Raw genomic sequence first — 24559 nt, 5'->3', positions numbered from 1 at the left:
TGCTGAAAGACTAACTGGGACATCTCATGTACCATTAATATGAGTTTTTGCAACAAGGACACTTTTTGGGAATGACAGATATCTAAGAAAGGCTCTAAAGACAGTGCTGGGAAACACAGATTAATAAATCTAGATACTTTCCTGGGTAGATTGACAAACTTCAATAGAGAACAAAATTAGGGGACACACGGATAAATATTACCAAGCAGAAAAGTTATACATTATAGTTTTGAGAATAAAGCCACCTCTCGCTAATCTGGTAGGGTAAGTCAAGTGGCAAACATAAGGAGTATGAACCTGAAATAAAATGATAGATGAAATTAAAAGCTGCTCTATATGAAATAAAATGTAAGAGATAAAAGAGTCCTAATTAATAAATAAGTAACGATGCTTATTTTAATTCAGTGAGAGATCTTGCACTTACTATGAACAATTATCTTAAAACATTAGTTTACTGAATAGTGTTCAAAGAGTACACTAGAGTATGGACTGGTATTAAAAAATAAATGGAAAAATAGTGTCATTAAAATGTCTCTAAAACTCTCTGGTGTCTCCAGATCTTGAAAAGCACTGTAAATGTTACTTCATTTCAAAACAAGTATGGCAAAAGAAACAGCCAGATTATCACCGAGGTGTAAATATAGTCCAAAAAGGCAAATAGGAAATTATTATACATGTTTTCTCACAACATAAGTTGCTATTTTCAGGCAACAAACACAAGATTCATTTTTTTTTTTCATGAAGCACACTATTGTATTGTAGAATTGAATACTATATAGTTTAAAGGATGTTAATGGATAAATTGATTCAAAGAGGAATCAGAAATTGTCAGAGGAGACATAAATTGAATTCAATGGTCTGGACACAACTTTTTCCATGTGACATTCCTAAGGTGCTGACTTCCTGAAATTCAGAGAAAAAATATGTGGGATGTGTGTACATGTCACTTTTCTCATGTTTTTTATTTTTTCTGAAGAGACTAATGCTTTGAGACAGACTCATTAGACAAAAATATGGTAACCTTAATAGCCACCTGATTGTTACAGCTTTCAGATCCCTTGCTGTATTAATGAGGATTATGACTCTAGTAATAAGTAATATTTAGTTTCCAAGTCTGCAGAAAGAAGCTTAGAAGTTCTGAAAAAAATACCAACTGTAACAAAGATTTTTCCAAACTTTCATTATCATGGCTTTTATTTGCCTAATGATAAGCAAAACAAAACTTCCTTTCTCTTGGAGTTGTTATACAGACCTAGAGATCCAAATTCTCTGTTAATAAAAAGCTGAATTGTTTTGTTTTCTTCTGGGATTAAAACCACCCTGGATGTGGAAGCAAAATTCAAAATTCCATGTGGTTCATCACTAGCTTCTACTGTTAGAACAGCTTCATATCCTTGACTATCCAAAACAGCAGCACCTGTAGAAGAAACTCCTGCAAGAGAATCAGTGGACTGCAGTGAATGAAGTGTTATGCAACTAATATTTTTGTCTTACATTATTGTTAATATTACATTTAAATAACGTTCAGTAGCCATGCAAATACCACGAAACCAAAGCTCACTGAAGTATGTGGATGGTGTGGGACCTACACACATATATATACTTACATTCTATAACAAATAGAAACAGAAATTTTATGCATACCAAGTACAAAGTCACAAAAATGTATTAAAAAATAAGAAAACTTAACAGGCCAGTGCCAAATATCAACTTCCCTATATTTTAAAAGGAAATAAACCATTTTCCCAGGAAGTACCTCCAAAAGCTTAAAACTATATTCCACTTCACAATCATTACATCAATAAACTGATATGTTTTCCAACTATTGCTTTGATGAATAATTTTGCTCATCCCGTTGGGCCACAGTGACTCTCGGAAGTTGATAAGGCACCTCGCAGCAACACAATCCATGTCAAGTTAGTTTGGTGTTTGGACATTAATTTCAGTTTGAAAAAAGGTATTTCAGAACGGATGCAGTTTAAGGCTTCTTTTCTCACTATAATTTTAATGGCAAGAATAAAATATTCTGACCACCTTGAATTCAGGGACAGATCAGTAAGTCTGCAGCTTGACAAGATTGTTTAAAAAGATAAAAATATCTGCATGTTTCATGGCAACTCTATCCATGACATATTAGTAAACTCAGTTTGCATTAAGATTAAGGGAAGAAACAACCATTGAATTAAATAGGCAGAGTTAAATCAGGATTGAAAACCATTTAAGTGTATTTGTGGAGACACGGTGGGATTTATATATACATACATAAGGACCAAGCCTATTTCAATAAAATGTTAATGAACTTTGCGTACTTTGCACCAGCTGCAGTTTGCTCAGTCCTATACCTCCAAAATGAAATAATAAAATTAAAAATATTATATTATTAAATGGTATTTTTAAGATGTAGCTGGCTATAGTTCTGCATTACCTTCTGTTTTGATGTTGTATAGGATGACTTGGTATTCTTCTTTTTCTTCAGGAATATGGTCATCCAGCAGATCAACATACACTGTTGTATTCAACGTCCCCTATTTGTTTTAAGGGTAAATTGATTAGCCATTATTTTATAAAACACAAGTGATATCATAATGACAAGTATTTTGAACAATTTCTTTAAGAAGAGTTAAGTATCAAGAATTGTAAGCTCCCTCCAGTTTGTAAGTCAAAAAGTGAGAAATTAAATAATCAAACCAAGAAAGAAGGACTGTTGAAAAGGCACACTTTTTCTCAGATCAGTTCTAATCACACTATTTTCCTGTAGCCAACATCACTGTTTATGGACTTACCTCAGGAAAAAAAAGTATTCCAGAATAGTTTGCAAAATTTTGTTTTACATTATGTCCTACTATCTTCCACTCAACAGTAACATTTCCCAGTCCTGGAGGAGTTCTTACGATGTGGAATTGTAATTGTTCTCCTAGGAATAAAGGACAAGATGCAGTGTTTCAGGGTCTCCTCTTCTACATGTTGGTTATAAAAATGAGAGGTCAAAAACATGCATCACACAGTTAAAGTATTTTTCCTGAAAGATATTGCTATTTTTGTCAGTTTGAATTTCACAGTAGTTATATACCACATTCACTTTTAATGCTGAAAAGAAAAACCTAAACTTAAACTCTTCTAGTTTTTTTTCTTCTGTTTTTAGTTCACACTTGGAAATAATTATGAACATATGAGGGAACTTGGTATAGATGAATAACTTAGAAAGGGAATGTTCATGAAAACATGCGCAAACATTAGAGCAATACAAGTCTGTAAACTGTACAAAACAGTAACTACTGTATGTACCAACAATAATAGTAGTTTTCTACAACAGTTCCCTGGAAAGAATACACATTATCTGAACATTTGCACTGTCTTGTGACTTTATTCAATGCATGCAGAAAAAAATGCTTATAATTATCTGTAAGTTCCATTTATGTGAGTTCGAACTTACAAATATGGTCACTGTTAGAAAACAAAACATTCAGAAAATGTTAATAATTTCTTATAATCTCAGAGGTAATCAGTATTGCTGGACAATGTGCATATAAAGGAAGCAAATACTATGGTATTTTGCACATTTATAACATTTAACCCCAAAGGCACTTTAATTAAAAAGAGTAGACCTCTTAGTAGGCTTTGTAAAATGTGGAAATTGTTTTATATTCACAAGTTTTTCACAAAATTTCCATTAAATATTTTAAATGTGGACATGTGAAATTAGCATGTTATATCAACATGGAATAGATCAGTAGGCAATATTTTGCAAAACATTCACAATAGAGGACAGATGGTTATTTATAATAGGTAGGTACATGGCATTCATATTTCATATGCATTTTTCAGGTCCACAGAATTTAAGTTCAACAGCACATTTTGTCCTGCATTGGCTTTCAGAGACATGAAATATGCAGAAATCTACAATTCTGAGATTTTTGAAAACAATACATGAGATTTCTTTTGCTTATTGAAGAATTAACAAAACATAAGATAATGTTATAATAACATTATGCTGCCCAACTAGTCCCTTTGATTATGCAATTTAGAGAGCAGCAACTTAGGATGCTGTCTTGCTATTCTACTGTATTACCTTACAGAATTGTACAGCATTGTACAGCTAAAACTGGCAAGAAAAATCTGAAAATTTTCTAGTTACATTTATTTTTTGTAAGGAAGAGTCAGAGATATGCATGTATATTGGCTACCAATGAAAGAGAAAGGAATTCTTAACTTCAAGAGCCCTTAATATACTTAAATAAAATTTAATATTGTAAAGAAGTAATACAAAAACTGTATACACCCATTTTCAAATACATAAATGTGCTATTCAGCCCCAACATTTCAAACTTCAGTTAAGTCTCAGAGATGTCAACATTGATGTCGACATTGATGTCGACATCTTTGGCTTAAGTTGGTCCATGTTGCTTCTAAGAAAATTAAGGAATTCAAAATTTATTGATATCACAAGGATTCCACTTCTACAGTCAAATATCTGGATGGTAGACTCCCAATTTACAGGTTCCTCTGAGGCTAAATCATTACAGTGTTTAACACTGCACTGCAATCCACTATGTTCTATTTGAGAATTTTGCATATCCATTACAAAGAAATAAAGATTTAAAAGAAAAGTGGTTTCAATGGTTTAGTACCATTGGGAAAACACACACACACACAAATAAGGCAAAGCTTATTTCAATATATCTCTATAAGTTATAATGAATTTTCATTGAAGACTGGGAAAAATGCTTTATGATATAGAAAGCTGTTCCACTATAATCCAAACACTGAGAAGAAACTTGAAGTCATTATTACAGATTCCAAGTAGTTATTTACTGATCCATGTTTCCTACCAGCTTTACCAAGATTTTTTTGGTATTCCTATCCAGAAGAAATGCTAATATGAACACTAATTGATTTCTGAAGATTGAAAGTGTTATTAGGCTAAATTCAATATTTTTTTTAATATTTAATCCTTATCCATACTTTTACATTTCTACATTGTGACTTAATAAGTGATGCATCTCTTACATAGAGAAACAAAGAGGTGGGTATTTATCGCTGTGAAGAAGGGAGCATCAGCCGCTCTCCTCTTCCTCATTACTTTAAGCTACTGCAGTGCATTTTCTTGTAATACAGTTACACAACTGTCGCAGACCCCTGTCCAATAAAAAAATACTACACTTATCCTCAATAAGGTAAAAAATAACATGCACATTGTGAAAACAAAATGTATTCACTTAACAGAAAATTTTCAATAACACAATAACTGTAAAAGTAATGATATTTGGATTTATGTCTGGTAAATTTTGCTTTCGAATGAAAAAAATATTTTGACAAACTAAAATAATCTAAATGCCTTAGCTCTTTTGCTCTTTCTCTATTTCTCCCTTTTTCTCTCTCTTTTTTTTTTAATCAAAGACACTTAGTTCACTTGTTTTGTTTCTGGCTGGAAGGCAATGAACTATTTCTTTTCACAACCTGGAAAAATAATATAATAATAACTATATATAATAATAGAACTATAGCCAAGTACTTCAGTTTCAAGCAGCCAGCATTTGGTAGCATGCTATGAATAACATTTAACCAGTTGAAAGTATTCAGGGACTTTGGGACTGAGACAGTTTGTATTAATTCCTTGTGCTCATTAACAGCTCTTCTTAGCTAATCATATCACATCTGGCTTGGCACAGAATTAACACAAACCATACCTAGATAAAAAACCAAAGGTTATGATGCCCTTTCATGTTGGGAAAACAAAACAAAAAACCTTTGGTTGAGAAAGCCATTTTTCTTCAAACAGAAAATGTAGTGCACACATTAGGGGACAAGTTCCTGTTTTGTGAACTTTCCCTGCCCATCAGTTCAAACATCAGAGAAACGTGATACTGCAATACACTGAGATTCCATCAAAGGCCACCTAAAGCAATCACCACCAGTACTATTATCATCCTATGCAAAACTGCATCAAACTGTAGATGAAACATGCCGTGTATTCTTTAAAACAATAGTAGAAATGTTTAGTACATACCAAATTATTATTGTTCTTTCTCAAATGTTTGCTTTCTCTTATAATTGCTACTTCCCAAATCATCTGCCATAAAAAAACATCAGGTTCATGGGACAGACAAAGGGAAGATGTTACCCTAGTGTTTCTGCAGGAATGTTTTCTAGAATATTTTAAATTCTTTGTAAGTCGCTGATAGATCTGATTTGCTTATGACTATTAGGTGTGTGTATGTTGGCAGTCATGAAGTGGGCTGGCAGGAGCCTCGTGCAGGCCAACAAAGAGAAGGGCAGAGTCCTGCCCCTGGCGGGGAGCAGCCCCAGGCACCAGGGCGTGCACCCTGATGGAGAGCAGCTTGACAGAAAGGGCTTGGGGTCCTGCTGGACACTGCACTGGGCAGGAGCCAGCAACATGCCTTGTTACTAAGAAGGCTGATGGCATTCTGGGCTGAATTAGGCCAAGTATCCCTAGCAGGCTGAGAGAGCTATCCTTCCCCTCTACTCTGCACTGGTGAGGCTGCACCTGGAGCACTGGGTCCAGCTCTGGGCTCCCCAGTGCAAGACAGACCTAAACGTACTGGGAAGACTCCAACAGAGGGACACCGAGGTGATCAAGGGAAGGGAAGAGAGGCTGTGAGAGCTGAGACTGCTCAGCCTGGAGAAGGGGAGGCTCAGGGGGATCTCATCAGTGTCCTTCAATACCTGAAGGGAGGGTGGAACAGGACAGAGCCAGGCTCGTGTCAGTGGTGCCCAGGGACAGGACAAGAGGCAGCGGGCACAAACTGGAGCACAAGAGGTTCCCTCTGAATATCAGACAGCACTTTTGTGCTGTGTGGGAGCACTGGCACAGGTTGCCCAGAGAGATTGTGGGGTCTCCCTCCTTGGAGATACTCAAAAGCCTGGACATGGTCCTGAGCAACCTGCTCTAGGTGGCCCTGCTTGAGGGGGAAAGGACCAGATGACCTCCAGAGGCCCCTTCCAACCTTAAGCATTCTGTGATTCTATGAATGCTTGCAAGAGTTCAAAGTACATGTCAGGTATGTGGATATTCACTTCTTGCTGGTGTTCTCTGAACAGTGAAACACAATCATTGTGAGTCATTATCAACTGAAAGCACAAAGATGGAAACTGGCATTAAAATTTGAGCGTGGTCAACACAAAGAACACACCTTCACAACCAATAACAGATCTTGAGGCTGTATGGAAGCTTATAATTCCTGCCACATTGTCACTTGCCAGAATAATCACTGTGACAGTGTCAAAACTGGGCAAAATTCGACTCCCTCCTTCAGTATGGACCAGGCTGATTTCAATACTTTCATCATCCTCTGGCTCTGGATCATCTATAATGGGCAGCGTGACCATCTTCTTTGTTTCACCTACAAGGAGAAGAACGTATACAACCGTGTGTCCACTTGGAAACCACCTTGTAAAAAGACTCAATCATCTCATTTTGAAAATAATTAAATACATAAAATATATTAAAATTGCATGAAACAAACTTATTTACCTTTCTGGAAGTCAGTGAATGTCATTATGAAATTTTATCTAATTACTATTGATCAGTCACATTAAGCCAATAAAACGATCACATCATTAAATATACTATGTAGAAATTAATTATATAGGAATTATTTCGGAGTGCCTAGAATTCTTTATTTTCATTACAAATTCTATGACTTTAAAATTTAACTTAGAAAAGGGGAATATCATTCTTGAAAAAAAAATAAATTGCCAGGTGCTAAGCTCTCCGATGAACCATTTACACAAGGGTGTACATTCAATATGAGTACATTTACTGAGCCAGGGAATGCATTGAAATGGGATGACATTTTGTTAGTTCCTTGCCTTTGGGACTATCAAAGAATAATAATGTAAGCAGCAAACACCGTTAATCTCTAGTCGCTATATATCCATTAAAATTTACAACACAATCCTGTTGTTCAGTGCGTGTGCATAACCCAGCTGTGTTTTATGATCATTAGAATATCAATTTACAGAATACATATGTATTTCCTGCTAGATTGTCTTTCAAAATACTTCAAAATCAGTTTTTACTAAACTTATAACGGGTAATGTAATTACATGTCAGCCTCACAATCATTGCCAGCAGCCATGCCTTACTATTCAGATGATTTATCAAGCTAGCACACTAGAATCTTTACTACGCACCTGGAAATTGCTTTCAAAATATCAGTTCGATTAACTCAGACTTTGAAAAAATAAAATACAGCATAAAATACAGCATGCTGCATGGTACTTAAGTAATGTCTGAGAGGGACTTGTTTGTCCTGTTTGCAATTCTTTTAAATATGTTCTGTTATGTTACGTTTAAATATGTTTTGTTATGTTACAATATGATCTCAGAATTTAAAGAGATGTCATGAAAAATTAGTACTGTAGTGACCGAGGGCTAACAAAAGACCACTTAGGCCTGATTCTCATTTCCATTATCCTTGCTGTAACAACTATCTTCGACTTTATTAATCCTTACTTATGTGGTAAAGGAAATCTTTAGAGTGCAATATTTATACTGCAATATTTCTTTAATAAAAACCCTTAGGTATTTATTGTGCTTAGATATTTCATTGTGCTTTGCTACCACTGTGTGTGTTCTGCAAGATAATGCTACATGCTAATGAACAACCATACTCTTTTGCACGTGTATCCTTAGCATTCAGGAAAATTTAGCCTAAGAAGAAGATATCAGTTGTCAAAACATCCACAGTATCGTGTACTTGTCACGTTCTTTTTTCTTTTTCTTAGTTTTACAAAACAGAAGCCAAAACGAGAGCTTGTCTCACCTTCAGCAAACACCAGAGTCTCACCGACACCTATAAAATCCAAGTTTGGAGTAGCAGTCCCACCAATGACACGCCATTCCACTGTCACTTGTCCCAGGCTGCCTTCTGTTCTGTGTATCATTAGCTGCACGTTGGTCTGAGGACGTTCCTCTACTTCAACATACAGACCTTTCTCTGTTGCATTGGGACTTACACTGTAGATCTTAAACACTCCAAATGCGTCTCCATTCATCATTATGATAACTGTGGAGGTATTTGGCTGTCCTATGGTTGGTTGGTTTTTTGAGCTGGCTGAGACGTTCATCAGTTCTGCTTTCAAAAGGGTTATAGTGAATCTCTCATCCAGTTCTGGCAGGCTGTCAGGCAGTATGGTAACTGTTAGATTTGCAGACTCTTCCCCTTCCTGCATTATGGCCCACTGTCTTGTAACAGGTTCATAATCACTGCCAGCGATGGCTTGTGTGCTGAAGAGGGCGAATGCACTGGTAACGTTTTTCTTGTAGGTCCGGAACCCTGAAGTGTTGTTAGTTAATGGGCTGATATCTGACGTCAGCCAAAGGCAGAGAGGAATCCCTGAGGCACTGGAAAATGTAAAGGCTGAACATGCTTGTTCTTTTAGGCACTGAGCTGCACAGGAATACACAGGGTCACTTGCTGCTGACACATTCACTCTGGTCTTGGATGGTTTGTCAGGAATTCCTTGTACAGGAGGCTCGTAGTAGGCCAGGATATCCTGACCTTGCTCCACAGCAAGAGCTACAACGTCAGTCTCAGAAGTGCTGTAGAAAATCTGCAGCTGACCAAATCTTCCCTCACTAAAAGACATTATAATAAAATAAAGTTCTGTTAGTTGACAAAGGATGTCTAATATTCTACATGTTTCTGGGTTAATAATAGAAGTGAACAAAATCAACTGACCCTTTCTGAATTGCTGAAAAATTCCAAATAACACATCAAAATGCATTCCCTTTGAAACTAGTACCAGAATAACTGAGTTATCTTATTTTTTTGTGGATAGCAAGTTTGATTATTTATAGCTTAGGTAGTAGTCTGTTAAGAATGCATATTTGTAAACATTTGGTTCTAGGAGTTAACTTAGTCTTCTTCAGGACTTGGCAGCTCTCCTTACTTGCAAGGAAGAAAAAGCCGGTGACACCCAGACTTATCATCCTTCCTCTAGGATCACATGCATAAAACCTGTTTTCCTTCTCTTATTTTCATCCTGTAAGGGCTGGCCATTTTGTCCTCCTGTTCAAATCACAGGAACAGGCTACCATGCAGGTTTAAATGATTTGATGATTAAACGGACAAAATGAATAGTACACTGTGTACGCCGAGTTTACATTGTGCATTTCAATGTATACTACGTTTAAGTAATTTATGTAATACACAGACATCTACTTCAAAAACAATGTGTTTGAAATGAAAATACATTGAGATGGCAGATCAAAGAATTGATGCACATATTTTTATGAGAGGAGCATGAAATTTGACATTATAGTGGAAACAAAAGTGAAGAATAAATAGTAATTACAAATAAAGCAAACATTATACAAACCTTCGCCTGACTGTTATGTTTGCCAGCAAATTTCTTTCTAGTGGCTCCTGAACTCGATATAAGGATTGATGAAAGAAAACTGTGCCATAAGGATTATCATTGGCAGGTATTATAATACTTGCCACGCCATCTAACCCAATAGCACCACCATTGGAGGCCTGAGTTAATTCTACACGGACAATCTCAAAGAGAAGAAAAGAAAAAGAAGTAATGCAGCTAGACAATTTGTGGTTTTTCTAACAATAATTACAAGCAAAGTATAACATGAAATTATAGCACCTTCCTGCCGGAACATTTCTTGTTTTCCATCATACATATTTCTAGAACAAGTCAAAATTAATACCATCTTCAAGGAAGATGTAAGTGCTTGACTTACTTCTTCTATTTCTGGAACATCATCAGCCAGGATTTCCAATAGTAGCATCTGAAAGGCTTCCCCAGGGGCAAAAGTAATATTGCCTGAGGCAACCTGCAAGTCCTCATCAGCAGGGTGTCCACCAATGGTAGCAACCCACTCAACAGTAACGTTACCAAGTGTCCCAGCATTGCGGATTACTGGCAGATTTATGGGTACTGATCCAGATTCAGGCTCCTCCACAGTAAATTCGGTCATCTGGAACACTGAAGTGCAGCACAAAGAGGTGTATTTCATTAACAGTAATATTTAAAATAAAAACACCATCCTAGTTACTGAATTATATATTTTATTTCACTTGATTGCATTCATTTGCACAATTAAAAAAATGTTAATCAGGTTTAAACTTCAAATTGAACTTTCAGTATCATTTTATCTGCAAATAAAATTGGCATGAAAATTCAGCCCCCACCCAAGAGTTTATTCCAACGTATCCATTGTTCAAGGCTAGCCATGATCTAAGTTTTTAGAAGACGGTCAGAAGGTAATTTTTCCCAGTGAGGAAATTTTTTATCATTTTTTATGTCACGTATGGAAAAAATGTGTCAACATATTCCATCTAAATTGTTTCAAATATAAGTCTTTCTTGTATAAAATCTTTAGTTGTTAAGAATGAAGTTAATGAATTATCCATGTGGAATTATTTACTTTTGTCAATTTCCTTTACATTTTGCTGATAAAATGGAATAACTGAAATAAAGTAGGGTACTAAAGGGAGAAAGAGTAAGTCAAATAAAATGGCTGGAAAACATACATCAGAAATACTGAAATAGAAAAAATAAATAGAAAAGATAAATTTCTAAAATGTCATTAAATTTTTGAAATTACCATTTTTTTCTCAAAACCTGTGTAATGAAACTATTTTTGGAAAGTGTCCACAATCCATTTTACTGATAATGATAGAAAGAAGAAAAACTACAATAACTAACAACCAGAACATACAAGAATGCAATTTAAGTCATATTTGTACTTTCCAATTTCCCCAGATATTTAAACCTGCTTTGCCTGATTATTTTGTAAAACAATGACACTGCACTATCTAAACAGGTTTTGGCATGTAAACTTAAGCTTCAAGCTATTGCAGAAATGCAACATTTAGAATAGATAAAAAAATACAAATTAAATTAAAATCCATCCCCATTAGGAGACTCCAAAATCCACCTTCGTCTCACAAAATCTTGATATATAAGTTGACTGAATGCTTCAATTTCGCTATATAAGGGCACCATTTGCCCTTACTTACACGTTTTAATTTAGTTTATCTTATTTTGTCCTTTACTGTGTTCATCCAGACTTCCCTTTTTGTATTCTGAAAATTTTTATTCCATTGCCCAGTAATAACTCACCCACAAATCAGCAGATTGCTACTGGACAAGAGAAAATATGCAAATAAGACTCATTTACCAAAGGATCCAAACGGGTCATCAGAAGCCTCAATGGTTATGACTGCCCTCGTCAAAGATCCAAGCAAGGCTCCTCCTGTCGTTTGATTCAGCAGCTGAACATAAAAGGACTCCTCAACTTCAGGATTGATATCATTAATTATATAAATTGGCACAGCTTTACTTGTTTCTCCTTCTAGTAAGACAACATCTGATGAGGCTACACTGTAGTCCTCACCTAGATTTGTACATGAAAAAATAACAAAACAATCAAAACACAGAAGAATATTAAGGCATTCTGGTTCATTATGAAACATCACTAATGTTTATCAGCACTAATATTTATCTGTTCTTTTTGCATTCCCTTGTGTTCATATGTTGGTGTGTTTTTTTGTGTTTTTTTTTTCTTTATCTTCATACCCAGAAAATACAATTGTTTATTTCCTAGTGCCTTTTAGATATCTGGATGGATGAAAATAAATCTCATCTTGGCCAAAACAGAGTTTACACTGTCAGTCCAAGAAGCAATTACAAAAGGTCCATTATTATCTTCCATTGAGAAGATCACACAACTGTGACATTTCTATATTTGATTTCTGATAGTTGTCTGGCTTTCCAAGAGATAAAATGAAACAGAAGTACCTTTTTCAAAGGAGATTTTACTAAAGGACATAAGGTCACTCCTTCCCTCGTGGAGCTTTTCAGGGATCACCTGAGAGCTTTACCTTTCATTTGCAAAGTAAAAGTCTTCTTGAATTGTGCTTAACATTTGTCTGTTTCACAGAGGAGTCACCAGCTCTCAATTTCCCTCCAAGAAACTCAAATAAGCCATGTATGGTAGGTTGAAATATGTACAAAGGACTAAGTACTAGCTATATATACTACTACAGGATTTTTTATTTTATTTTATTTTTTTGAGAAAGTGAGTGGCCACCAGGGAAACAAACAGCCAATTCCTTTCCTTAGTTTTCTTGCTAGATTCTTCAGTGATGATATCTCTGAGTTTTTTTAAATTTGATGTAAGGTCTCTTCTATAGGACCTGAATTCCTGTCTCCTAAGTACACTCAGTAAGTATCTCACACTTTGGTATTTTTTCTACTTGTTTTACTAGACTGCATTCAATACACACTTGCTTGCTTTGGTTACTCGAAGCATACAGTATGCTCTTTCTGGTTTAACACAGAATGTGTATTTCTGCTATTTTGATTTCTTACCAGCTGTTGCAGTTATTGGCATAGCTTTGAATTTCACAGAAACATCTGCAAAAATTCCCCCAGTTCTGGTCACGTTAATGATTGGTCCAACATAATTTTCAGCAACTCGCACAGCTGAAGCTGAAAGCTGAAGTGTTCCAAAAGCATCATCATTGGCATTGATAATTACATGAGCTATAGTCTCACCCACTGATCCAAGACGAGGAGAATTTACAACTGAAATATAAAAAAAACCTCTTAGAGCAAGCCTGAAATGCCTCCTATATATGGCTATACTGTTCATATACATACACCTGAGTTTAGTGGATGGCCACTACTAGCTTTCAATAAAATTTTCATTTTAGATTTGGACAAAATATAACTACAAACTGCACAAGCATATTTTTGATGTTTGAATTATATTATGTCAGAAAATCCACATTCTTACTAACTTATTATTCTACCCTGCTGTGGAGCATACAAAACACCAGTTCTTTGAAGAGGTGAGGTACTAGCAAAATTACTTATTTATTTGTCCATAGGACAATAGAATTTTACACTAGCAATGATGAACTATAAGTAACCTTTCAGTTTCCCAGTAGAATTTTTTGTAGTGTTTCCCTTAAAAATCAAGATTAATGTGGGAGAGTCATGGGGGAGAGGGAAGGGAAATTAGGCATGCCAAGAAGCTCTTAAGCATAAATAAGGCTGTAATGACCTGAATTTATCTGATCGGGCAAACATCCTCTACGCTAAAAAGCCAGCATGAAGCTGCAATTCTACACCACTTAATGTTTAAAAGGCTTTTTTCGCTTTCAGTAAGTGCAACTAGCTTATTTCCTATCATTGTGCTTTACAGAAACAACAGGTGAGCAGGTATTAGCACACAAAACCAATACAGTAATACAGTTGGCCTAAAACACCTGGGATAAAGCAGATGCAGAAGGGAGAAAGAAATGTCCACCCCTGACAAAATTTTGTGGTAAAGGAAATATATGCTGACACACAGAATCTTCATACTTAATGTGAGATACTCTGACATATAACTTACAGGATTCTTAACTATACAGAGTTAGGCAGAGGTAAAATTTTACTGTAATTTCAATTGCTGCATTTTATCCTATTAAATATAAATATTAGCCTACATATTTAAGCTTTGGGTTTACATATGAAAGACACTTACTTGGCCGATCCTGTACTTTGTCGATCAAAACAGTATTGTTTAGCTCCACAAAAACAGATTCTGACCTCTCAGGATCATAATCATCCAAAATAGGCAAAGATATTGTGGCTTCGCTTTCATTGGCTGCGAAGATCACATAACCAGTAATGGGTATATAATCTTCTCCTTGTATTGCTCTAACAACATCAGGTGGAAGAAAGGGTGACTTTTCATCATCACCTAAAGTTCTGTATGTAACCACTACTGTACCAAGAAGACCACCAAGCCTTACTATTGTCAGGGAGATATTTTTTGTTTCTTCCTCAACTTTTATTGGTCTGTTTCTCTCAGAAAAGATGAACAGTCCATATGGATCATCATTAGCTAAAACTGTTAATGTTGCATTAGTGTGATTTCCAAGACGACCACCGGACACATTGATGATCAAAACTGAAAACACCTGATCCAGTTCAGGCACGTTGTCAGGAGAAACTTGTATGGTAATATTTGCTCTCACTTGGCCAACATCAAATGTTACATTCCCATATGCAGAGACCAGGTCTTCTGTAAGATCACAGACTATGACCCAATACAGAGTCACCTCAGACAGGGCCCCATGAGTTCTCACAACCTAAGTGGAAAACACAAAGATTTATGTATTTCTTTGTACTATAAGAAAGAAGAACATAAAAGTGTAAAATGGCATACAGCAAAGTCACAGAATCACAGAATATCCTGAGTTACAAAAGATCCACAGGGATTATCAGGTCCAACACCTGACTCCACACAGGACCACCCAAAATCAAATCGCATGTCTGACAGAGTAGTCCAAATGCTTCTTGAACTCTGGCAGCTCAGTGCTGTGACCACGTCCCTGGGGAGCCTGTCCCAGTGCCCGACCACCTCTGGGTGCAGAACCTTTCCCTAACCCCCAGCCTGACCCTCCCCTGTCCCAGCCCCATGCCGTTCCCTCGGGTCCTGTCGCTGTCCCCAGAGAGCAGAGCTCAGCGCCTGCCCCTCCGCTCCCCTCGTGAGGGAGCTGCAGGCCGCCATGAGGCCTGCCCTCGGCCTGCTCTGCTCTGGGCTGAACAAACCCAGGGACCTCAGCCGCTCCTCATACTTCTTGCCCTCTAGACCCTTCACCACCATAGTAGCCCTCCTTTGGATGCTCTCTAATAGTTTATGTCCTTCATATATTGTAGCACACACAGTGCTAGAGGTGAGGCTTCGCCAGCACAGAGCAGAGCAGGACAATCCCTTCCCTTGACCATCCAGCATTGCTGTGCCTTATGCTCCAGAACACAGTTGACCATTTTGGCTGCTAAGGCACACTGCTGGTTCATATTTCTCTTGCTGTCAAGCAAAACCCCCAGATCCCTTTCCATGGGGCTGCTCTTCAGCCTCTTGTCCCCAGGCCTGTCCGTACAGCCAGCATTGCCCCTTGCCAGGTGCAGAATCCAGCACTTCCTCGTTTAACTTAATTCCAGTCAACTGTGACCTCTCCAGACTCCAAGACTATTGAAAAATTATTGAGAGAGGTCTTGCAATGACATCAGCCAGCTCTTTCTGTACTTTGGGATTAATCCCACTGGACCCCATAGACTTATATGCATCCAGCTGGAGCAGCAAATCCTGCACAAGTTCAAAGTTGGCTGGGAGTTTATCATCATCACAGTCCTGAAATTCAGAGCTTTGGGTGTCCCCGAGCCCATCATTGGTGTTAAAGACAGAGGCAAAGAAGGCATTAACCTCTGCTTTATTGGCGTACTTATTTGTGAGGTTACCAACCTCAACAAGTAATGGATCAATGTTTTCTCTGCTCCTCCTTTTGCTGTTAGCATACTTTAAAAAAAGCACTTTTTGTTGTCCCCACAGTACTGGCCAGCTTCAACTCTGAGTGAACATCACCTCTGTAGTCCTTGTTCAACTGACCTTGCTTCCAATGCCCACAGATTTTCCTTTTTCGCCTAAATTCTAGAATAAGATCCCTGCTCAGCCAAGCTGGCCTTCTGCCCAGCTTGCTCAACTTCTGACTCTTTGGAATTGCCTGTTCCTGTGCTCTTAAGAGGTGTTACTTAACTAACCAGCACTGATGGACTCCAATACCTTCAAAAGCAGGTTCCAAGGGGACCTCACAAACTAGTTCACTGAGTAGTCTGAAGTCTGCTGTCTCCATAGCTAGGGCTGAACTTTTGCTGGCAGTTTTCCTCCTATTACCAAAGATTTTAAACTCAGCCATCTCATGGTCACTATGGCCAGGACAGCCTCCAATCACCACTTCACCCACAAGACCCTCACTGTTTACAAGCAACAAATCTGGAGGGCACCTTTCTTAGTCAGCTTCCAGAGTAACTGTACCAACAAGTTATTGTTAACGTGCCTCAGGAATTTCCAGTACCTGTTTGTATTGGCTGTATGGTATTCCCAGCTAACATCTGGGAAGTTGAAGTCACCCACAGGGACAAGGGCAGATGACCTAGAGATATCCCTTAGTTCATTATAGAATAATTTGGCAATGTTGTCCTCCTGGCTGGGTGGTCTATAGCAGACTCCCACAACAACTTCATCTTATTGTTATAACTTATTTCCATGTCCCTTAATCCTTACCCGGAGGATCTTAAGCATGTCATTGCCAACTGCAAGCTGCACACAATCCAGCCCCTCCATTATATACAGTGCAAAGTCATTGACATGATGAGTTAAAAATAAACTAATTTTAAAAACAGTGTAATCTTTATCATCTTAGCTTTGCTGTATTTGTTGTGTCATCAGCACTTACTTTAAAATATTCATACCTCAAATGTAAACAAGTAGAAGTAAATTTAAACTTATATAAAACATTTTAGTTTTAAGCTGAAAGATACACTTTAGAAAGTGAAGTATAAAATGTCAAGACAAATGTACATGATAAAGTTAAGTTAAAATGCTGTAGACCTATTATAAAAATATTGCAGAATGCTCTGTAAAATAGACATAAAAGAGGATTGCATAGCAATATGAGACCCAAAACTTTCTAACCTGCAACATAATATTGCTATCTCCATCTTCAGGCTCAGTTCCATTTACCGAGAGTGACTCAGTACTGAACTCAAAGACGCCATGAGCATCATCAGAAGCCTCAATAGTCACAACGATGTGGGATGCAATTCCCAAGCTGGCTGTAAGTGCAAGTGCCAAAATGAGTTATTTTTTTATACCATCTTTTCTTAAAAGCTAAGGAAGTTTGTTACAAAAAGCACACAGAAAAGCATAACTGGAATATTTCTGCTGTTTTGCATTTTGTGGTGTGTTTTTTTTTTGTTTTAAATGTGGAATAATTATCCACATGGATAAGGAACTCACTTTCAATAATGCAGTCCTGGCAGCCCTTCTATGGAACAACACTCCAAAGCAACATATAAAATGCAAATATTTTAAGAGAGGATCAAAAATAAAATTACTTGTCTAATTAAGGAAAATGAACTAGAATTTAGGGTAGGGGAGAGTTACGTGGTAAAACACAGTGTAAGCAGTGCAGACAGGACAAAAGCAGGTACTATTTTAACTGAAGCTGGAACAAAGAAAAAGCTAGTCCAGGAAATTCTACTACTGTAATGATCATCTTGTGTGAGATAACTTGCTGCTTAGAAAGAGAAAGAGCCTGGCATTTTAAAAAAAATCTGGAAACACAGAAGAGGAAACAACACTTCCCAGGAAGTTCCAAAAAGTGGTTAAACCACAGACTTACTCTCAGGTTCAAACTGAACTCCTTTGTATTTTCAAATAAAACAGAAAATCAGGCTGTCACTGTGGAATAAATTATTTGATTTCAATAATGGGTGCTAACACAATATTTTCAGGTCTCTAGGGTTTAATTCAAAATCCGCCATCATTAGCGTTTCCCTCATAGTAGGTGCTTTTGTTTTCATCTTATTTCTGCATATTGTATGTTTTTAATTTTCTCAAGATTAAATTATCTTTGTTTTCTGTATGTTGTGACAAAAATAGACTTCAAAAATGAAAAATAATCAAAGCATTCTTTTAGAAAAAAAGAGCTAACACCACTTTTTATTAAGAGTATTTTTGAGATGCAGAGATCAAAGCATAAAGCAAGTGGCAAAAGAAAGTATCAAAACACACAGTCAGGTAATTTTTAAATTACCTTAAATTTAAAAAGTTTCTCTCCTCTTTGCTCTCCAGAAAATTTTACAAAATTTACAAACAAAGCTAATTTTTCTAACTACTTCTGGAATAACTACATTGTGTTCTATAAAAATACAGCTTTGAAGATAGAGAAGCTGTTATTTTCTGTATTACGGTTAGTATTGACTGTTGTTGAAATTAAGCCTTTTTTAAAATGGGAAAGAATGTTTTGACAGGACTCTATGATATATCTCAAACCACAAGCAAAATAACACTATGATAAACTGTGTCAGTAGTGTAGTTCATGAGGGATATTACAGTTAGCATAAAGAAATAAAGATTAATCCAAAATGCTTACCATGCTGATGGACAGTTGGAAGGAAGAAATCCATGTTCCCATCACCACTACCACTGCCATCATTTCTAAAGAGCTCAGCAACTTTAAGATGACAGACATACAGATATATACACATATATACATTTATAAATCAGAGCGCAAGCAAAGAGAAATTTAAACTATTCTGGACAACAGGAAAAAAAGAGGGAAGCACTCTAGGAAGGTATCAACTTTGCTTCTGAAAGTGTACAGGAGTTCTAATAAAGACTGAAATATTTACATATGCCACCTCTTACTTAATTTATGACATTGGAAATAGCAATGGGAAGTCAGAATGAAAGAAAACACATACACATAGTTTATCTTTCCTCTCTTTCCCTCTTTGTGTCCCCATTTTGTATTTCCCCTTTCTCACTCCTAACTGAGGCTTGTCATGGAGGAATCTAAATTGAAAAAAAAAAAAAAAAAAAAGGTAGGGGAGACGATAAAGTCCCTCAAGCTCCTTATTCTAATATTTTCTCACAAAGTGAAAATGTTGGGAAAATCTGCAGAAAACTTAACTAATGGGGACTTCATAAGCTTTGTGTTTGTGTTGGAAAGGCCAAAAAGAAGGCTCATTTTAAAAAGGCTATATAGTTACTGGATTACTAAAGTTAGTTGTAAATTTTCTGTCACAACAATTTGAAAGAGAAAAGTTTGACTCCTTTTAACAAAACAACTATTCAACCAAAAAGACAAAATACGTGAAAAGTCTCAAGACTTTACCAAAAGAATCACTGAGACCATGTTGCACCATAGACACATACAATCATAGCAGAGAGCTGGATTAATTCAAGGAAATCTGATACATCCTCCCAGAAGGGACCACACTTGCAATTTCCGAATTGTTTAAAAAAATAACATCAGTTTAAAAAAAAAAAATCAATTTATGGCTGTCAGTGTTTCTAATTACTTTTCCCTCCAACAAGCTTTACAATCTCCGTTAAAATTTTTCTCAAATGGAAAAAAAAATCTGTAAGGTATTCAGGGGTTTATGTGGCAGCACCACTATGCTTTGCCGTCCCTTCAGACTAGCCCTTCAAACCAATAATTCTTTCAAGTGTTTGTCTTGTTCTTACAGACAGTTATCTACGAGCTACCTCTGCAGCTACAGCTCAGCAAACTCCCTATGGCCCTCAACATCCACAGCCTATTACTGCTATAATCCATTTGACCTATGTATTGCAGTTCTTCTGATTTCACTCATGTGGAAGAAAAAACAAAACAAAACAAAAAAAACCCAAAACAAACAAACAAAAACACAACACTTTGACTGTTTAGCCTTAAATATTTTATAAATATTCCATATTTTTGAAATGCAACATATTGCTAATATATTTTTGCATTATTTTAGTTCTCATTACCAACCATGAAGTTATACAAAGTGAAAAGCAGCAATTGCCTTTAGATGACCTAACAGATGGCAGTGATACACTTTCCCTAATACATGGTAATAATATACTTGCTATGGGATCTGGTTGTTTCCACCAAGGATTAAGAAAAGAACTGAGGAACAGTTCTTCCCTACGAAAAAAGACAGCTGTATGGGGGTGGGGATGTAGAGGTGCTTTTTGTTTGTTTTCAGAAATAACATAGAAAATAATGCCAAGAAAGACAAGATTTTTATGAACGAGTAGAGGTCATGAAAATACAACTAAGGGACTGATATATGTGCCTTACCTCCTCCCTCTGGGTTCAACAGCTCCACTTTAAACGTTTTTTCTAATTCAGGAATAGTATTATCAGTGATGTTAACAGTAATGTACTTGTATCTTTCTCCTGGCTGAAATTCCAGTGTACCCACAACAGCCTGCAATATAAGAGCTCTTCATATTTTTGTTCAAGTCTAATGTTTTCATCCATATAAAAAAAAGAAACAGAACCTTCATTTTGTCTTTTTCAAAACATCTACTTTTCCTCACTTAAGCTTTAAAAAAAAATCTGAAAAATCTGTTTTACAAAAGAAAAAAAAAAAGAAGAAGACATCTAAGTTGACATACTGGTGAGCATCTGCATTCATGTACATTTTTCTTATTTTTCTGCACAAATGATCAGTTGGACAAGCAAGTGCAGATACATGCAGGTTATTTTGCTAGGCATATACAAATCCCAGTATGTACAAGCATAATGTTAACCTGTACATGCACTTGAATAATATGGTCTGTAACAACAGCAAAACTCACAAATTGCTACACTGAAAACTCTGTTAAGAAAAAAAAAAAAAGTTCAAAACCAGAGGCTTTTCCTAGACAATGCAACTTACTGCAGAGAAAAGAATGGAGAAGTCACATGATGTATATTTTTAAGTGAATATTACATATCCATTTGCCACATCACCTTGTAAAGTAGTCTTTCTGTGAAAGAATCATAGCTGGGCTAGAGCAGTCAAACTGAAAGCTATCTCCACGATAAATAACTCTAATTAATTCCAAAACAATTATACCACCTTGGCAGTTGCCATACCTGATAATCTTTGGGACTGAAAGCTGTGACTGGCACTGTTCTGTATTCCACCAGAACTGTTCCAAGAAGGCCTTGTGCACGAACTACCAGTAATCTGACGTGTCCAGCTTCTTCTTTAATAGTAATATGGGGCACAGAAGAGGCTGGAAGAATCATTTTATCACCTGGCTGAGGAGGTGGCCCCACAGAGAACTGGAGCAGACCTGGAAGACAAGAATTACTACTTACATGGCTTTTCATAACAAATTTTAAAGATGATAAACAATTTAAATAAAGTGATTGATAACATATCTTGTGATGGTTCTGAAATTAAAAACCACATATACCAGTATACCCTTAAGCCTCAATCACACTATTTCCAGAGATGTGCTGTGTGCCTTACCCTCTCTCACTGATATTCTTGTCAGTCTTGATAAAAGGCACAGCACAATAATAAAACCTTCTCTTCCCAAAAGAGCCTCACAGGCCACGGTTTTGCGTATTTACTGGTACAAGACATATGGAGAAATGACTCTCATTGTCAGGAATTCTCATTTGATGAAAAACCTGGACAGGATCAACTACATGCAGAGCCTTTATTTGCCCTCACAAGAGAATCATTGCTTGTTTGGGCAGGGAAGATTTGAGGCCTTTTTGTAAAATTATAAAAGAAAACTAATTCAGTATTCATTCATGTATATAAACAATGAATTAATTCAAGTCAGATAAAGTGGAATATATGAGATTGCTTCCTCAACTATTACAACCAAGCAAAGTTTTCATCTGACTGGAAAGAACTACACAATAATCTGAAACAAAGCTGTATAATTCCCATCATTGTTACCGTATGGGTGGTCACTGGCTTTGATGCTGATATCAGTAGTTTCCTTTTCTGGATCTATACTTGCTCCACTGGTAGGAGTTGAACCTAGTTTCCCATCTCCAGACACTGCAGAGACTAATGTCACACGGAAATATTCATTTAACTCCGGAATGTCATCATCAATAACATGCAAATTTAACACCTAGAGAAGGACCAAATCATGGAGAAATCAAACCATGCAACATTCTTTGATTAGTCAGTCAGCTGTATCTGCTGTATAGTTCTGAAAGCAAAGGACACTATTTTTGCTCTCCACATAAATTCAACTAATTTCTAAGATAACATTTTATGTCTAGAATATGCTTTCCAAAAACAATGCTTCCAAGCTACTGGAAATGGAAGGCATATTTTCTGAATTGTTTCAAACTACATAAATAAGTGATAATAAATACTTGTTTGGTTGGTTTTGTATATCTTCACAAAAGCAGAGTTTAATTTCCATGTACTGAACATGAAATATCTGATAAATTTTAAAATCTTTTTGAAATTATGCTTATGAAGAGACATTACAGTGATTAATCCAATTTAGAGAGCAAATAAATTGAGCTTATTATACCACCTGACACTTTGACCTGCAGATCATACGATTTACTAACATAACCTTGCTCTAAACACGCTAACACATTCACTTCAGAAAATTCCATCTTTCTTTATGTTTCGATATGGTCGGACAAACATATAGAAAACATTTAAGTAGCTGATCATATTTAGAGGCATGGTAATGAGTAGATTACAAATGTCAGTTGAAAGTCCCTTAGGATATCCCACCTGAAGAGCAGCTTGCTACCAGCCCGTTTCTTAGAGCCATGCACATTAGCTCCTCTGTATGTATGCAGTAAATTGGACCAGTAAGCTGTGTAGCAAGAGCCTACATCAGCCATTTTCTGCCACTAGATAGAGTAATGTGGGCCTCGTCTATGTTGCCATGCTAGAAAAGCTTTGGAAATTTCTGCTATATATGATTGTATGAAATGCAGTAATATCATTTCACAGAGAAATAAAGCTGAATGAACAAACTATTATAACATGAATGAACTATTTTCAGATACCACACGCTTTTGCCAGTCATCACATTATCCAGATTCACAGTTCTAGTGAAGTCACTGGGATCCCTGCAAATGACTTCAGCGAATTTGAGTCCACATTGACTTCTGCAGCCTGATATAAGTGAAACTGAGGATGGTATTTTCTACTCACAATTCATCCTTATTATACAAACAATAATAGAAAGTGTATGTTGTTTCTACAGTACTGTGGTCCCGCACCACTTCTTCAAATAAATTTAACAATTCTGTGCTGTACATCAGGATTGAATTCATTGAAACAGATTATTTTTATTTCTATTTCTAGCACACGCTGTTTATTACCACAGAATTTTAATCATAGGACAGCCCACGTTGGATGGGACATCAAAAGATGAAGTTCAATGTTTCATGGAAAAAAAAAAAATAGATGAAATAATCCAGCACCATGTTCAACTGCATCTTAAGCACCCCTGGTGATGGGAATTCTACCATAGAACCATACATTGGTTTGGGCTGGAAGGGACCTTAAAGCCCACCCAGCGCCACCCCCTGCCATGGGCAGGGACACCTCCCCCCAGCCCAGGCTGCCCTCAGCCCCATCCAGCCTGGCCTTGGGCTCTGCCAGGGATGGGGCAGCCGCAGCTCCTCTGGGCAGCCTGGGCCTGGGCCTCACCGCCCTCTGAGGGAAGAATTTCCTCCTTCGCCCCCTCCCTCGCCCTGCTGCCCACGCTGCTGTTGGTGCAGCCCAGGGTACGGGTGGCTTTCTGGGCTGCAAGCACACATTGCCGGCTCATGTCGAGCTTCTCATCAACCACCACGCCCAGGTCCTTCCCCCCCCAAGGGGTGCTCTCAGTGCTTTCTCTGCCCAGCCTGTGTTTGTGCTTGGGATTGCCCTGGCCCAGATGCTGAGGTCGGGACAACCCGACCCTGTCCCTAAGGAAGTCGTTCCAGTAGTTGTAAAAAATTTCAAGACAAAACCTCTCCCACTCTATCTTTGTACTCTTTGCCCTCTGTCTTCTCCTGTGGTTTCTTGAGAAGAGAGAGCCTCTGTCAACTCTGGAGCTGCCCTTTAGGTACTGTAATAATGGGATCAAAGTCCCCTTCTAAAGGGTGAAAAGATCTAACCCCTTGAGTCTTTCCTTAGAGGACAGGTTCTCCAGCTCTTTGATCATCTTTCTGGCCCTCTTTTGGACCTCCAGTCTGCCCACATAATT

The 24559-nt window shown here is 37.1% G+C and overlaps 1 protein-coding gene across 1 annotated transcript in view; it reads right to left on the bottom strand.

Annotated features, from left to right (window-relative positions):
* Positions 1 to 24559, bottom strand: part of LOC310891101 (adhesion G-protein coupled receptor V1-like) — a gene marked incomplete at its 5' end in the record, with an annotated part of 45995 nt that overhangs the window by 13950 nt on the left and 7486 nt on the right. The window contains 13 exons of the mRNA XM_083853411.1: positions 1253 to 1432; positions 2426 to 2525; positions 2784 to 2914; positions 7152 to 7361; positions 8787 to 9601; positions 10345 to 10526; positions 10721 to 10965; positions 12164 to 12379; positions 13357 to 13572; positions 14519 to 15128; positions 17516 to 17655; positions 18978 to 19058; positions 20676 to 20805. Of these exons, the coding sequence (XP_083709537.1) occupies positions 1253 to 1432; positions 2426 to 2525; positions 2784 to 2914; positions 7152 to 7361; positions 8787 to 9601; positions 10345 to 10526; positions 10721 to 10965; positions 12164 to 12379; positions 13357 to 13572; positions 14519 to 15128; positions 17516 to 17655; positions 18978 to 19058; positions 20676 to 20805 (3256 nt within the window). The remainder of the gene's footprint in view (positions 1 to 1252; positions 1433 to 2425; positions 2526 to 2783; positions 2915 to 7151; positions 7362 to 8786; positions 9602 to 10344; positions 10527 to 10720; positions 10966 to 12163; positions 12380 to 13356; positions 13573 to 14518; positions 15129 to 17515; positions 17656 to 18977; positions 19059 to 20675; positions 20806 to 24559) is intronic.

Source organism: Anser anser, assembly GCF_964211835.1.
Source record: "Anser anser genome assembly, contig: HAP1_SCAFFOLD_396, whole genome shotgun sequence".
Taxonomy (NCBI): Eukaryota; Metazoa; Chordata; class Aves; order Anseriformes; family Anatidae; genus Anser; species Anser anser.
Note: the sequence above shows the minus strand (reverse complement) of the source record. Positions and strands in the feature narration are given on the sequence as shown.